This window comes from Strix aluco, chromosome 12, assembly GCF_031877795.1.
Source record: "Strix aluco isolate bStrAlu1 chromosome 12, bStrAlu1.hap1, whole genome shotgun sequence".
NCBI classification, from domain to species: domain Eukaryota; kingdom Metazoa; phylum Chordata; class Aves; order Strigiformes; family Strigidae; genus Strix; species Strix aluco.
In genome coordinates, this window is record NC_133942.1 from 14794891 (window position 1) to 14808824 (window position 13934).

Sequence of the window (13934 nt, forward strand, 5' to 3'; positions counted from 1 at the left end):
GGCATTACAAGACAATGAGGTTAGAGAGAGCACAAAGAAATACACACTGGAATAAGACTGTCAAAGCAAACCCATTGTGTCAGCGTGCAAATCACACTGGAAAGCACAAGACAGCTGATAGCTTTGGGGTCACTAATGATACCTGCAGCTATGCAAGGAAAAGGGCTACTACATGCGATAGCCTGGGACATGCCTCTTGAGCTCTGCTAGAGGACAGCTCTACCTTAGACATGATGCTCCCCACTGGTTGGTTTTTAAGTGTACACACCATGTCCACTGCCCTGAGCTACACCTGATGGAAGAGGGGCAGCAGGACTGTGATCCTCATCGCAGAGTCAGAGCAGAGACAGCTCATCAGCATGGTGACTGGGCACCCCCCTTGCTCCCACCCAGGCTCCAGGGGCTGCACCCAGACTCTTGTGTACTGATAAACCCCACACAAACCTCCGTCTGGCCATATGCACGGAAGGCTCCCATTGCTCCACACCCCACCTTTAGTTTCATGCTCTCTGCTTATAAAGCTGCCTTAGCTGCAATAGGCAACACCGAGACAACCTCCATATCCCAAACAAATGGCAGCAGCTGACAGCAAACACAGGGCTGCTGCCTCCTCCTCCTCCTCGCTCTTCTCCTTCTGACTTTTCACCAAGCGGCTGGGTACCAAACACAAGCAGGCAGCCCTTTGCTAACCCTGACATCTCCAGCTTCCCAGCATGGCAAACTGGGCCGTTGTTGATCACAGTGATGGTTTTACTCTCTCCCCTAGCACAGGTGTCAGGCCTAAGCAGCTTCACGTGCACATGTATCATCCCTTTTGATCTGTAGAAGCACTCAGATGCCACAACACATTTCTCGGTGGTCAGACTGCCTCATGAAGGCACCATCATGCCTGGCAGACACACTCCTAGACTTTGGACAGGGAAGGAACAGGACAGGGATGACCTCCAGCCAGCACAGGGCAGAGGCTGGCTCTGGCAGTGAAGGGGGATGCCCTGCATCCCTCCCATACAGCGCTCTTTGGGGTGTAAAGGTTCAGCAAAGACCACAGAGGACATGGACGGCGCTAATTTCCACCCCCAAGGGAAAGAGACTGAGGGAACCAAGAAAGCTCCAAATGGCCAGAGAGCCAACTGCTGTATTGAAAATACAAATGACTCAGCTCTAAGTGAAAGTTTCTATTTTTGTCTTTTGGCCTCAGTGATTTGGTTCCAATCCTACAGCTTGAATCATTCAGAAATATGCTTTTGCATGCAAGGCCAGCTATGCCATTCTTGCTTTCCAAATTTTAAATTGGAAGATATACATTAAGCTTGCAGAAGTACGACTACGCTTTTGGATTTTCTTCATGTTCGTTTCCAGGCATGGCTGGAAAGAGAGGATTATTAAATGATGAAAGGTGTCTCTAGTGAGACCACTTCTGTCCAATTGAATCAAATATTATAGCCATGAAACCAAATCAAGACTGGATTTCACTTGCAACTTTGTAAAAGAAAATTTCATGGCTAACTTTGGTTTCTTTTGAAACCTTTCCTTTTCCCTAATATTCAAGCTTTCATAAGAAGGGAAAAAAATCCATGCATTAATGTTTTCCCTCTTTCAAAGAATAATTTGCTCAACATCCTTCTAAAAAAAAAAAAAAAAAGTCATTAATTATTCACATTGGGGAAGCACCATGTCATGGCCAGGCCCCTTCTGCTACATCCTCCTTAGACATATATTTAAAGACAGCTTTAGAAAGAAGCAAATGCTTTCAGACCCAGCTGTGAGAGGCTACATCTGGAAGGGACTCCCTGTGTGCATGTGAGGGGAGGACAGGCCCAGGGTCTCTGCTCAGGTCTCTTCTGAATTCAAGTCCTCTACTGGCTCCACCAAAGACACATCCAGCGATACCACAGCTTGTCTGAGTTCAGAAAAGCAGCTCCTAAGCTTATGTTTCACTTTAATAACACATGTAAACACCCTCCTAAATGGAAAAGCCATTTATGACACTCCAACGCAACTGCTGGTCAAAAATAATAGCACAGAAGCAGCCAACATCTCTCTTTTCAGCCCCATGAAACTCCACGGATGCTACCGGGAAAGACAAGCCCCACTGGGGCTTTCAGAGAAAGCTGATGGAAGTGGTAGGATGAAGCTCATAGCTGCTCCATCAGGTCTCCTTGGGCCACAGCAGCAAGTCCAGTTCTCCATCCCTCCATCACATGGCAGGGGTGCTGGATATCTGCTGTCACCTGCACAGCCACCAGTGTCCCTTCTCCCTTCCCCGAGGAGCACAGCGGAGCTCTTACAGAATCTGGACACACGAAGATTTTGGAAAGGCTGGCTGGAGAGGAGGAAAAAGGGAAAGCAACATTAAAAAGTAAAAATACCTTGCACGACTCCAGTTTATCATGTTCAAGGAAGATTAAGACAACCTGGAAGAGGTGAAGAAGCTGAATTGAAGAAATGGACAGTCTGATTACAAGACTACAGATGAAGAGAGCTTGGCTTGTTGAGCCTGGGAAAATGAAGGCTGAAAGCAGATAGAAGTACTGTCTATAAATACATCCAGAGGGAGACACCAGGGAAGGAGAAGAGCTATTTATGTAGAGGGTATGAATACATTTTGGCTGCCAATTAGAAGAAAGTTTAAAACACTGGAGAAATGAGGCTTTGGAACAGTCTTCTAGAAAAAGCAGAAGCAACAGACGAGTCAAGTCGCTTAAAACAGGCCTTGCATAAGGTTTAGGAGTGTGGCACGAGGACACTGACCCACATACTCTTTCCAGTCCTACAGGCTGTGTTCCCATGTTGCACACATGCAGAAGTTAACCCAGCTACCAAGCACTAACAGTCGTAACATGAGACAGTAACAGCTTCACAGGCTACTCTGAGGGAAGTTTATAGAAAGAGAGAATATCCTTTATTAAACAAATTGATAGATGTAGGAAAAAGCAGACACATCTAAGGGAAGAAGCCTTTCAAGAGATTTGAGGGGTAAACACCCCACACAGCAAAATCGAAGCTTAGTACATGTTAGACACAGCTCAATGTGCTTCTTTAACCATGTCTGCTAGCCTAATAAAATACCTTACTCTTTGCTATCTTCACTTCTCATTTCTCACCAAGACAACAACAACTCTAGATTAGTTTAGGTAAAAGTGTTGCATGCAGAGGAAAAGAACATGCAATCAAGATATTGGTTATGGTTGACATCAAGAGAGTTGAATGGGCAGTTTGGCAACAGCAGAGCTAAGGGAAGTACAGATCTGGGAAGAGCATCAGAGGAAAGAGATGAATATGGCAGTCTGGAAAAGAAAAAAACCCAACAAAACAGCAGAGAAAACAAGGCTCCACTCCAGCTTCTACTGAACTCAATGTGAGCACTTCCACCAGCTTCCATGCGAATAGGAGCGGATCCTCCGACATGCCGGTTTCCAGGACAGAGTATCTCAGAGGGAAGATTACCTTAACAGCTGTGTCTGAGCAAAAGCGAAAGCCTGATGAAAAGACCTCTGCTGTTGGCCAAGACAGTGCTGGTCCTGAATCAGGCTGCGTAGCAATATGTGGCCAAAGCTTTAATGGGGGCTACCAAAAAAATTAAAACTTCCCCTCACTTGTGACAAAACCTACAAGTGGCAGAAGTGTGGGCATTTGCAGAGAGGGGGAATGGGGAGATATTTCCCTTTTGTCTTCTTGATGTCTGGGAACACCAGCATTCATTTCAGTGGAGGGAGGACAAGGGCTCTGCCTGGGAGGATGCTATGTTCAAACGAAGGTACATACTGTGAATGCACTGCAGTCCACAGCATTTTTAAACGGGCGCTCTAAGGGAGAGATGACAAAATTAGGCAAAGCATGTTTCAGCATGGGTTGGTGGGAAGGGGATGAACTTTGATCCATTGTGTCTGAGAACCTCGTCCAAACCAAATGACTTTGATTTGACAGTTTTTATCCCCCCATCATGTGAAAGGTCCAAGGTGCAAAACATCCGAGAGCTGTGACCATGATTACAAGCCCACTTAAGGAGCTAGACTTTTTTGTTTTTCAAGCTACATTTGAGATCTGAAAAGGGATCTCGTCCATTAGTGTTACCAAAAAAAAAAAAAAAAGTTCCTGCTTGATGCAAAAATAAAAGCATTTTCAAAGGCTCTTTGATGTGCAAGACAGAAAGACATGCAGGCAGATTCTGGAGGAGGTCTTGTCTTCAGCAATTACCAGCACTCATTCTGAATTTTACTCCCCAGACAGAATTTTTATGTGAAGTAGATAATCACACTGCAGAGTGTATCAGTTCTAAACCTTGTGGCTTTTCAATTAAGCAGCAATAACCTCTAGTCAAAATACTCCTTAACCAAGATGGGAATAAAACAAATAACCCCAAAACCAACTAACTGCAGGTGAAGCAATTCCAAAGACATACACGCTGTTAAAAGATTCCATTTTGAGCTCTTCTCGGGTAGCCATGCCAGTTTTCCAAGCGATATTCTGATCATTAAAACAAGCAGTGATGTAATTTCCACAGCAACCACAAACATACCAAGAATATTTGAGCTAAATTTATCCAGACTTCTTGTTTGAATCACTGCTTTGGTTCGTTATTTTTCCATGATTTTCAACGATGCACAGAAAAGGAGCTGCGGACAGCCTGGGACTGAGCTTTCCCCAGCAGTATCCAAAATGTCAACCTTTACGTTTGGGAGCCACATATTAGAAAAGATCAAAAAAGAAATTAAGCTGCTTCTCCAGCTCCCAACCCTAGGTTGCTGCTCCTTTCACCCTTCGCCTTCCTCCCGCCCTTCCTGTAGCAGACTGACCATTTCCCTCACCCTTGGGTGACACAACATGGGGCTTGTCTTTGCGGCTGAGAAGTTCCTGAAGCTCACCACAGATCTGCTACCTTCCCCAGTCGAAGAGGGTGAGCCAAAAAAGAGGGGACTTGCACCAGATTTCCCACTGCTCTGTGCAGCTCCATGGCAGACCCCAAGTTCTGCCTGCCTGTCCAGAGCAACATGTCCCACCACCACGGGTACCCCTGCCAGGAGAGCTCAGGCTAGGGTAGGCTGTCTAGGCACCTTCACCAGCAGGTACACACGTCCCTGCAAAAAATACATAAAAATCTACAAAGACATCATTGGGTTTTACCCTCTCTCCCAACATGCACAGTGTGGCTAATTATCATACTGGGAGGGATTGAGTATTTGCAAAAACTGCAGCATAACCCCCGAGATTTTACTGCGTCAACTTAGCTGCTGTTCAACAGGAATCTTTTTCTTCTGCATTATTTTAACATGGTCTGAATGTGTCCTTGCTGACTCCATTTCAGATTCATGATCAGACTCACCGAGTTTGCCTGCATGTAGCTGTACTGGTTTAAAGGGCAGTTTGTAATTTCTGAAAGCACACTGTTTTGTTTTTTTTTTTTTAAATCAGAATCTGTTGAGCCCCAGAGCCCCCTCTGACTGCAGGAGGGCTTTTTGAAGGCTGAGGGCTTTCCCTAATACTTAAAGACATCTTTTATAAGTCCTCTCTCTAAGTAAGAGCAAGGCACAAATTCAAAGCATGGCCACACTTCTGTTGTGAAACTATCAGCAGTTTACATAAAAGGGCTGCTGCTGTGGTGATACATAATCATGTAAATAAGCAATTGCTGACCCACTAATGAGCACACAGACTTGGATTAAGGAACATAATTAAGTATCAGCCTAACTTGATGTAAAGTCTGAAACAGAACCTATTAAGAGAGAGACTTCACCTATACAGCAGACTGGGAGTGAAATGGTATAAAATCCATCCCCCACACCCTCATCTGCAATGCAAACATTTCCTCCCAGCTAGCTGCCTTCTGCCAAGCAGGGCCCTGGCAGCCCCTTTATTGATCAGAGAAATGAAAAACAAACAAACCGCAGACTTAATGCTGTAAGGATCCCTGAAGATCTGATCCCAAGCCTGTTATGTCCGTGCAAAGACTTTAATGGGTTTTGGATAAGGCCCCCATAGGCTTTGGAGACGATAAAAAAAAAAAAAATTCCTAGCACTTTCTTTAATGCAAGTATAAAATCACCTACAACATCACTAACAAAACAATAAATCAATTACAGGCCTGGTAAAGACTGAGCTGGTGTGAACACTATCAATTGCTTTTTCCCACTGAAACGGAGGACAGTGGTCCTATGACCACAGTGTCAATCCTCACCTGAGAGCTACCTTACAATCACACATTAGTAACGTCGTTACAGAGTCCCTGTGTACAGGTTCTAAGGGCAAAGGATGTTCTTTACCACCTTATCACCTTATCTTTGTTTTTTTCTAGGCTTCTTTGATAGAGTTGTCATAAGTTACATTTTAATGTAATACACCACAAATACATCTTAACTGAAAGGTGGAAAAATAAAGCTGTATAGCAGCAGATAATGCCAGATACAGTTCAAATAAAGATCCATTTTTTACTACTGTTTGTAAATCAAACTTGCTCTCAGGCTGGACTCTCCGCTCAATTAGTTTCCCAAGATCTGCACTGCACCACTGCCACTCCCAGCAGCTCTGCCCTCCTTGCTACAGCCCTAAAGTTCAAAAGCAGGCTGGCTTTGATGGTGTTTATCAGGAAATAGCTGGTCCTGCCACTACTAAGACCTAAGTGCTCCTTTATATCTCCTTGATTCCAGAGGGACAAAGCACCCACAAGCCAAACTCCCACTTTCCACATGGACAGAAACATGTTTTCAAAGGCAAATGATTCTTCTGGATGCCTCTGTTTCAAAATACAAGGGACATCTTCTAAGGGTATGTCTGAAGAATAGTATCCAGACTCTGAAAATCAGTTCAGAGTGTCTTAAATTTAGGCACCTAATTGTAAATGCCCCAGCATTTATTGCCCTTTTTGGAATTGAGGCTCAGTTTGGCGAGATGGTGCAATAAGTGGCTCTGCTAGTCTGCACGGGAGAGCAGGCTTAACCACATGCATTTTCTGCTGCAGAGCAGCCTTCCGCATTAGCTTTTGGCCCCATGTGAGATTGCACCACTTCTGTACGAAGTGTGTATTTAAATATGTTTAAAAATACAAGCCTATTACTGCTTTACTAGTGTACTTCCTATTCCTGCCTAGCACTTCCCACTTCTTCTGCAGGGCATTGTGCATTAAGACTAACTCACATAACTGTTTTATTTTTTGCCTTTTTTTTTTTTTTTTTTTTTCTTTTAGGAATACTTTCAATTTGCCATTTGGACTCAAATTAACTCATAGTTTAAGGAGCAGGAAGAAAAACAGAAAACCTTCAAGTTTAATTTAGTCTGATTATACAGAACTTCAAGCCATGACACACTTTGCAGGTCTCTAGTGCTCTGAGCACTCAGATCACCTCCCAGATGCTCTCCTTGTCCTTCTCATCGCCATGCTGTCACAGCAGACTCAGGGTAATGTTACTACAGGGTAATGTGTGGATGGAAAAAGCAGGACAGAGGGTGCGAGTACTTTTTCCCTGTTATACAGCACAATGTGCCACAGATGGGGCTAAGTCAACGTGCCCCAAGACCAATCTGCTGGCTCTAGACCTGTGTGCACAGCTGATGTAAAGATTTTAAGGTTTACATGGTAATTTCAGGAGGAACAAAGTGATATCAGTGTTGCTACCAACACTGCTTTTCCCTTCCTCCTCTATTCAGCAGGAAATATAAGCAAAGATATTCACACTACCAAATACAAAGTCCTGCCTTTCGCATTTAAGGCAACAAAATCAACTGTGTAGAACTATGAGGAAACAACAGCAAAGATTTCATCTGGAGGCCATGTACATGCACACCCAGGAGCAGATGAGCTCTGTCTGCTTTTATTACTATGAAGAAGTCAGGTTCTTTCTGCAGACTTTTATTTTTTAAGTGGGTTTCACCTGACAGCCTGACAGAGCCTGGAAGGCTCAGGTAATCCAGTAGGTGCAAAACAGAAAGGGCAGTCTGCAAGAGTTTCCATCCCTCCACCTACAGTCCCGTGACCTCCTCAAACTGCCACCCTACGACGAACACCTTGGCCACATTTGCAAATGTCCTGCCCTCATGCAAACAGGGGAGCGATGCTGGATGCACAAGGCAGTGTCCCAGGAGAATAAGCTGTCTCATATAGCTATTAGCTCATCCCAAGCTGTCACCATTCAATCCGTTGTGAAACTCTCCATATAAAATGGCACTAGCTCCTGAGTTGTCCCTCTTGTTAAAATGACTCTTTAACAATTCCCGTTAAGCTGTTCTTACTTGCACTGGAGACTTTTCTATGATTCAGGAAGCGGCAGTGCAGGCAGCAGCTTTCCCTCTGAGTCAGTCCTGAGCTAAGCCATGGCCCAGATGGGGTTGCAAAGGTCACCACCATCGTGGGTAGGTTCTTTCTGATAAAATACAAAGCCCTGTGAGCTGCAGGGTCACCACAGCACTTCTGAAGCACAGTTTTAAGAGCCTCTGGTCCACTCCAAATACCAACTCAGGTCATTATGTTCTGGTTATTTGTTTGCTTCCTCCTTTTAATATTTAGGTTTCTTTTCCAGGCATACTGCACATGTCTATCTGTGCTTCCCTGGACAGTTGAAAGTCACCAGTTTACAACAGATTTGCTTCAAAAGAAGTTGTGAAGGATCATTTAATTAATATTTGTAAAGATACTATAAAATTTCAAACAACTGTCATTGGCATCATTGTCCCTAATTATGTAATATTATATACATTAGGACATAACACCCCATTTCAATGCCTATTTCTAGATTTAGCAGGAGAGAAGAGACACCCTCTGGCGTGTTTGAAAGATAATCCCATTCCACCTCCGAGACACACACAAGTGGCATATGAATGCTCTGTGACTTTGAATAAAATTCTCAATAAGAGAGCAATAAGCTCTTTAACAAAAGTACCCTTACATTTCAGAAGACAATGACTGCTTTTCTACATCTTTGCTGAACTGCCTCCTAGAAACTCATATGAGAATTAAATCCTAGCTGTAAAATTTCATAAGATTCAAAGAAACCAACCAGCCTGCAGAAAGGAGATTAATCTCCATTATGTTCTAGGCATTCATACAGTAATATCTTTGGGCTTCCATTGTATTTCTACAAGATTCATATTATGTCACCTCCATTACATTATGCAGAGCTCTTTAGCCAAGTTCAAAAAAACCCAAAACCCGTGCTTCATGAGAGACTGCAGCCACCCCCGTATCTCTGCTAGCTTTCTTTCTTTTAATTAGGACAAGATGAACAAATCTAAGAGAGGGAAAGCAGGGTTTGAGGAGGCAAGGGAGATGCTGACTGCACCTGAAACGGAGCATTATACTGCACTCCAGTGACAAATCTCTATGGACCAGCGGGTGCTCACTGGCATCACTGAGTCAAGGCCAGCACCACCCCTGGAGGGTGTACGGGGTCCAGTTCCGAAACACAGCTCGGCCGCTTTCAGGCTGAGCGGGTATCCTGCTGGGATACAGGCAAGATCCCTGCCGCAGCCAAGAGGAATAGCAGAGGAGACACGAGCAGTAAGGTGAGTCCTTGCATCCTATGTTATGTTTGCTAACTAGAGTCAACGATGCTGTGAAGCTGATCTCCACATGAAGACCTGGCCAACTCTATAGCTCTCAGGGAAAAAAAGCCCTAAAAATCTTAAGGCTTTCAAATGATCAAGGTACCAGGTGCACGTGGTACCCACTGGAAGGTGCCTCGAGCACTGTGCCAGCCGTAATGCCGTGCTGATCCAACTGACCCCTCAGAGAGCCACAAGCACCACTGTGCTGTTTGTTAAACCCCTCACATCCACACACCTGTCCTTCCTGCCCAAAAAAACCCCCTCCAAGCTTTGCGAGCACTAATGAGGTCATCACATTAAAGAAAATATCTGTGATCTCACTCCACTTCCCAGTGGTTGCCATTGAATGGAAGCAGGAGGCTGCATCGAGATTGTTAATAAATGCACGTAAACAATAGGTTCAAATCTGGAGGGCTGAATGAGTCACTGAGTTCCTGCGTTCAAGCTGTGTAATAGGTTCCAAATGCAGAACAAGGACCAGCTAACTTAGGGAGTGGACCAGCTAGCTAATGACAATTATTCTTGGCAGGAGTCAAACAATCCCAGAATAAAAATGAGTTTAAACATGTACAGTATGCTTATAAAGAGCAAATCCACCAGGTCAGTACTGGATCTTAAGCCTTCCTAGGATCCCTTTGCTGGTCTTCCAACACTGTTTATCAAACAAAATAACCCAGACATGTAAGTGTAGAGCAGTTATACCGGTAAGATATGTATGCTTCCAGTTAAGCAGTTTAACTGAAAATATATTTACATAACAGAAACACGTAATAAAGTTCTCAGAAGAAAAACTGAACTCACGATGTAAAAATATACCTTTTTCACTTTTCACTTCATTATTCACTCAGAAACTAATTTGTTTATTTACTGTATCTTTAAACAGTGAGAAAAACTTGTCAAATCACTTTTGCAGAACAAAATTATAACAATTCTTAACAGTTGCGAATCATTAGCACAAATTAAAATTCTTCTCATGGTTTATAGCTTAGTATTCAAGTGGAGATAATTCCTTCCAGAGAGAAACTCAGAAGATAGGGTTTAAGAATTTTAAGAATATTCAGTAAACAAATGCTCCTGATTATTATAGAAAGATACAATGCTAATTAACAAAAGCAAAACCAGAAAAATCAGTATCACAGAATAAGCAGAATACATACGGAGAAAGGAAAGAGTTCCCAGACCTCCCTGTGACGCTGGTGAGAAACGTCTTCCAACAAGATAATGCGGCCTCTGAATAAACTGTCGGGTTTTGCTTCATAGTTGCTGATAAAATCCAAAATAAGGCTGCAAAAACATTAGCTTCTACTGAAGCCTGCTTACTCACTACAAAGCGTCAAACACACCTTCATCCCACACTTAAAACGCAGATGCCGCCTCCTAATGAACTGCTTGTTGCAAGGGGGGAATACCGTTATACAATAACCAGAAGTCTGCTTCTTGATGCAGAAACATAACTGGGTTTTGATTGAGAGAAATGCAGCAGTGTCTAGGAGCTGAGGGTTTCAGCGATAAAAATCATCCAAAAATAATTTGGCTGTTCAGAAAAAAAATTAACAGGAAGCAACCTGAAGCATATGTCCCTTCTGAAAAGAGAAGTTTCCACCTATGGATTTATTCCATTACATAAAGGCAGACCTTCTAATCTAGCCCAACAATAAATCACTGCAAGCCACTGAATCAAAGCTGACAGTAAAACTGGAGCAGGTTAATATCTGTTCAGCCTGAGAAACGATGCTCTGATTTTAGCAGCTTTCATACCCTGAATACACACCGCATCAGTGGCTGGGAACATATTTGCATTCACACACTGAAAAAGCACAGATCTTGTAAAACATATTTAGGAACTGGTGAGACGTGATACATATATTGACTAATTTCGTAGGCCTTTGGAGAAAATTGGTCTTCAGAGGAATGCTATTCTTATCACTTGAATAGTTCAACATCACTCTCCTTGGAAGTAAAATTCTTTGCTCTATACTCTAAAATTTCAAAGATTAGGGCTCAAATCACTTCAAGATCTTTCATATATTTAAATTTCATGGAAACTCAGTGGCAGCTGGCTACTGAGTTCTCATAAAACCTTTTGCTCCCTATCTGAACAGCAAAGAAAATAAATCCTCCTATTTACCATTTTGTGGATCCATGTTGCGCTCTCTGCAAATAGCGGATTCCTCAGTTCCCACACACCAGTACATTCTGGGTCGCAGTTGTGAAGATCCAACAGACAAACTTTCTGCAGCACTTAAAACTGAATAGTGTTGTCAAAGCTGAATGATCTCCGTCAAGTAAATGCAGGAGCAGAGTGACTGCTAGTAAGCATCATCCCGAAGAAACATCATTGACTCTGTTTAAAAATAAACAGCAAAAAAAATTAATTGTTCTTGTATAGAAATTGCAAGATGCTTATTCCTCTGCACTTGTCTAAATATTACTTTGCAGAAATGCACTTATCCTATAAATACAATTATTTTCACAATATCTTTGTTAAGCGTATACCGTGAATTAACAGAGGAGACTAACAAAGTCTCCACCATAGAAAGATAATGTTCCCATGTTTCTCCGCCAAAGGCGCTCAGTCTTTGGGCAGTGGGTGTGGGGGGTGGGCAGGGGTCACAGCTGCAGTTTCAGATTCTCCACAAGCTAGTGTAAAGGCAGAGCAGTGAAACCATGCAGTACAGCTGGAAAAATCCTAAATGCAACCACAAAACTTTTCCCATCCACAAAGAAGACTGTGGCTCTTGTAAGACTCCACTGTGAGAAACTGAAATATACTGATGCAGTCACTGAGATGATCCTCTGTAGAAAAGAAAAGAGGGTTAAGAGAAACACACCAGCTCCTTTCCCCTTTGCTGAGTCCTTTTAGAGAACTCTACCACCCTAGGAGCGTCAGGCTTCTTCAAACATGTTCAGGGAAGCAAATCAGGCCCTTAAGAGCTCTTAAAGGTTGGCTTCTGCTGAACTGTCTTGCAGAAAAGTGCACAGCTCAGTCTCCCAAGGCATTTTCAACTCCCTAACTCTTCAAAACTACACACCTGTAATTTTCTCTCTTTTAATGCATTTTCCACAGAGGTTAAAACTATGGGTGAATTTGCAGTGTGTGCCCAACCAGCATCAGTGCTCCTTCATTTACTGCTTTCAGTTTCAGTCAGTAATGTTTACTCTCAGATGTAACACGATGCCCCTCACCTTTGACTTTTACTAGTTTTTCTCATGTCTGGTGCGTGATGCTGAAGTTTTGGTTGGAGGCTCTAATTCAGCAAAGCACGTAACCCACCTTCCACTTTGGCCAGCAAGATTCAAGAACATCCTTAACTCTCCTTGAGAAGAGTTGGCTTCCTGAGTTGGGATCAAAGGCCAAGGAGAATATAAAAATACACAGATCCAGGAAGATTTCTGCTCCTTCCTCATTATATAGGGTTTTAACCACCAGTCAACAATGTTAAAAATCACTGCAAGCTGCATCAGTTGTTTCTAGGCAAACAGCTGAATTTTAGGTGTACTTACAGCAAACCTCAGCTTCTGATGACCTCTACTTTGTGGTGCCTGGCAGCAGGAACCAAAACTCACACCCTAAGTGCTGCGCACGCCCCTGCACCCTTCAATCTGGGCGCTGGGTGCTGCCACAGACTGTGGTTTGGTTCTCTGGTGTTTTTCAGACGTGGGAAAAATAATTTGGGTGCCATACGGCAAATAATGTTATGGACTGAGAGACCTGGGCTACATGCAAGCACTTTAACATGCACATGCCACAGTTAAACACCTCCCTTGCAGCAGGACAGCTACAACTCCAGATGGATACAGGTGCCTGAGGTGCCGGAGCATCCATCCCTCCCTCCACATCACAGACTACAGCAGCAGCTCGTCTCCCAGTTCAGGCCCTGGCAGCCCTCGCACTCCAATGCGGCAGCAGTTGGGCACTTGTAAGAGGCTGAACTTGGCAGCTTTCACCCACAGAAGGAGGGGAAGCTGTGGGTTGCTGCAGGAGGCTGAGATGAAGGTGGTCCCTAACAAACTGGCCCACAAACTGGTGAACTGAATTCCCACCGGAGTCAGGTGGGCTCCTGGGCTGAGCTTCCCTTGGCCACGCTGGCAGGCATGGCTGCTGTGCTGGGACCCCACAGCTCTGCCATGTTGTGGGGGCGATACCCCAGGCAGAGGTGTCAGGGAGGCTCTCACGCTTCTCAAAAGCTGTCTAGGTTGTTAACTCTGAAAATAGAGGGGTTGTGATGCTTCTAACAGTCGCCTCCCCTGCACTCTCGCTATAAATGTGCTAGGCAGCTACAGTAAGAATAAATACTTCTCCATGCAAAGACCAACAGACTAGCTCTTTTTAGCAGATGCTGGTTTCTGAGGCATTTCCTTGCTGTACGATGAGGGCACACCATGTGCACTCACAGCAA

The 13934-nt window shown here is 43.8% G+C and overlaps 1 protein-coding gene across 1 annotated transcript in view; it reads right to left on the minus strand.

Moving 5' to 3' along the window:
• Positions 1-11831, minus strand: part of LRRK1 (leucine rich repeat kinase 1) — an 80309-nt gene extending 68478 nt beyond the window's left edge. Inside the window, exon 1 of the mRNA XM_074837603.1 lies at positions 11663-11831. Coding sequence (XP_074693704.1) covers positions 11663-11729 — 67 coding nt within the window. The 5' untranslated portion in view covers positions 11730-11831. The remainder of the gene's footprint in view (positions 1-11662) is intronic.
• Positions 11832-13934: the final 2103 nt, after the last annotated feature.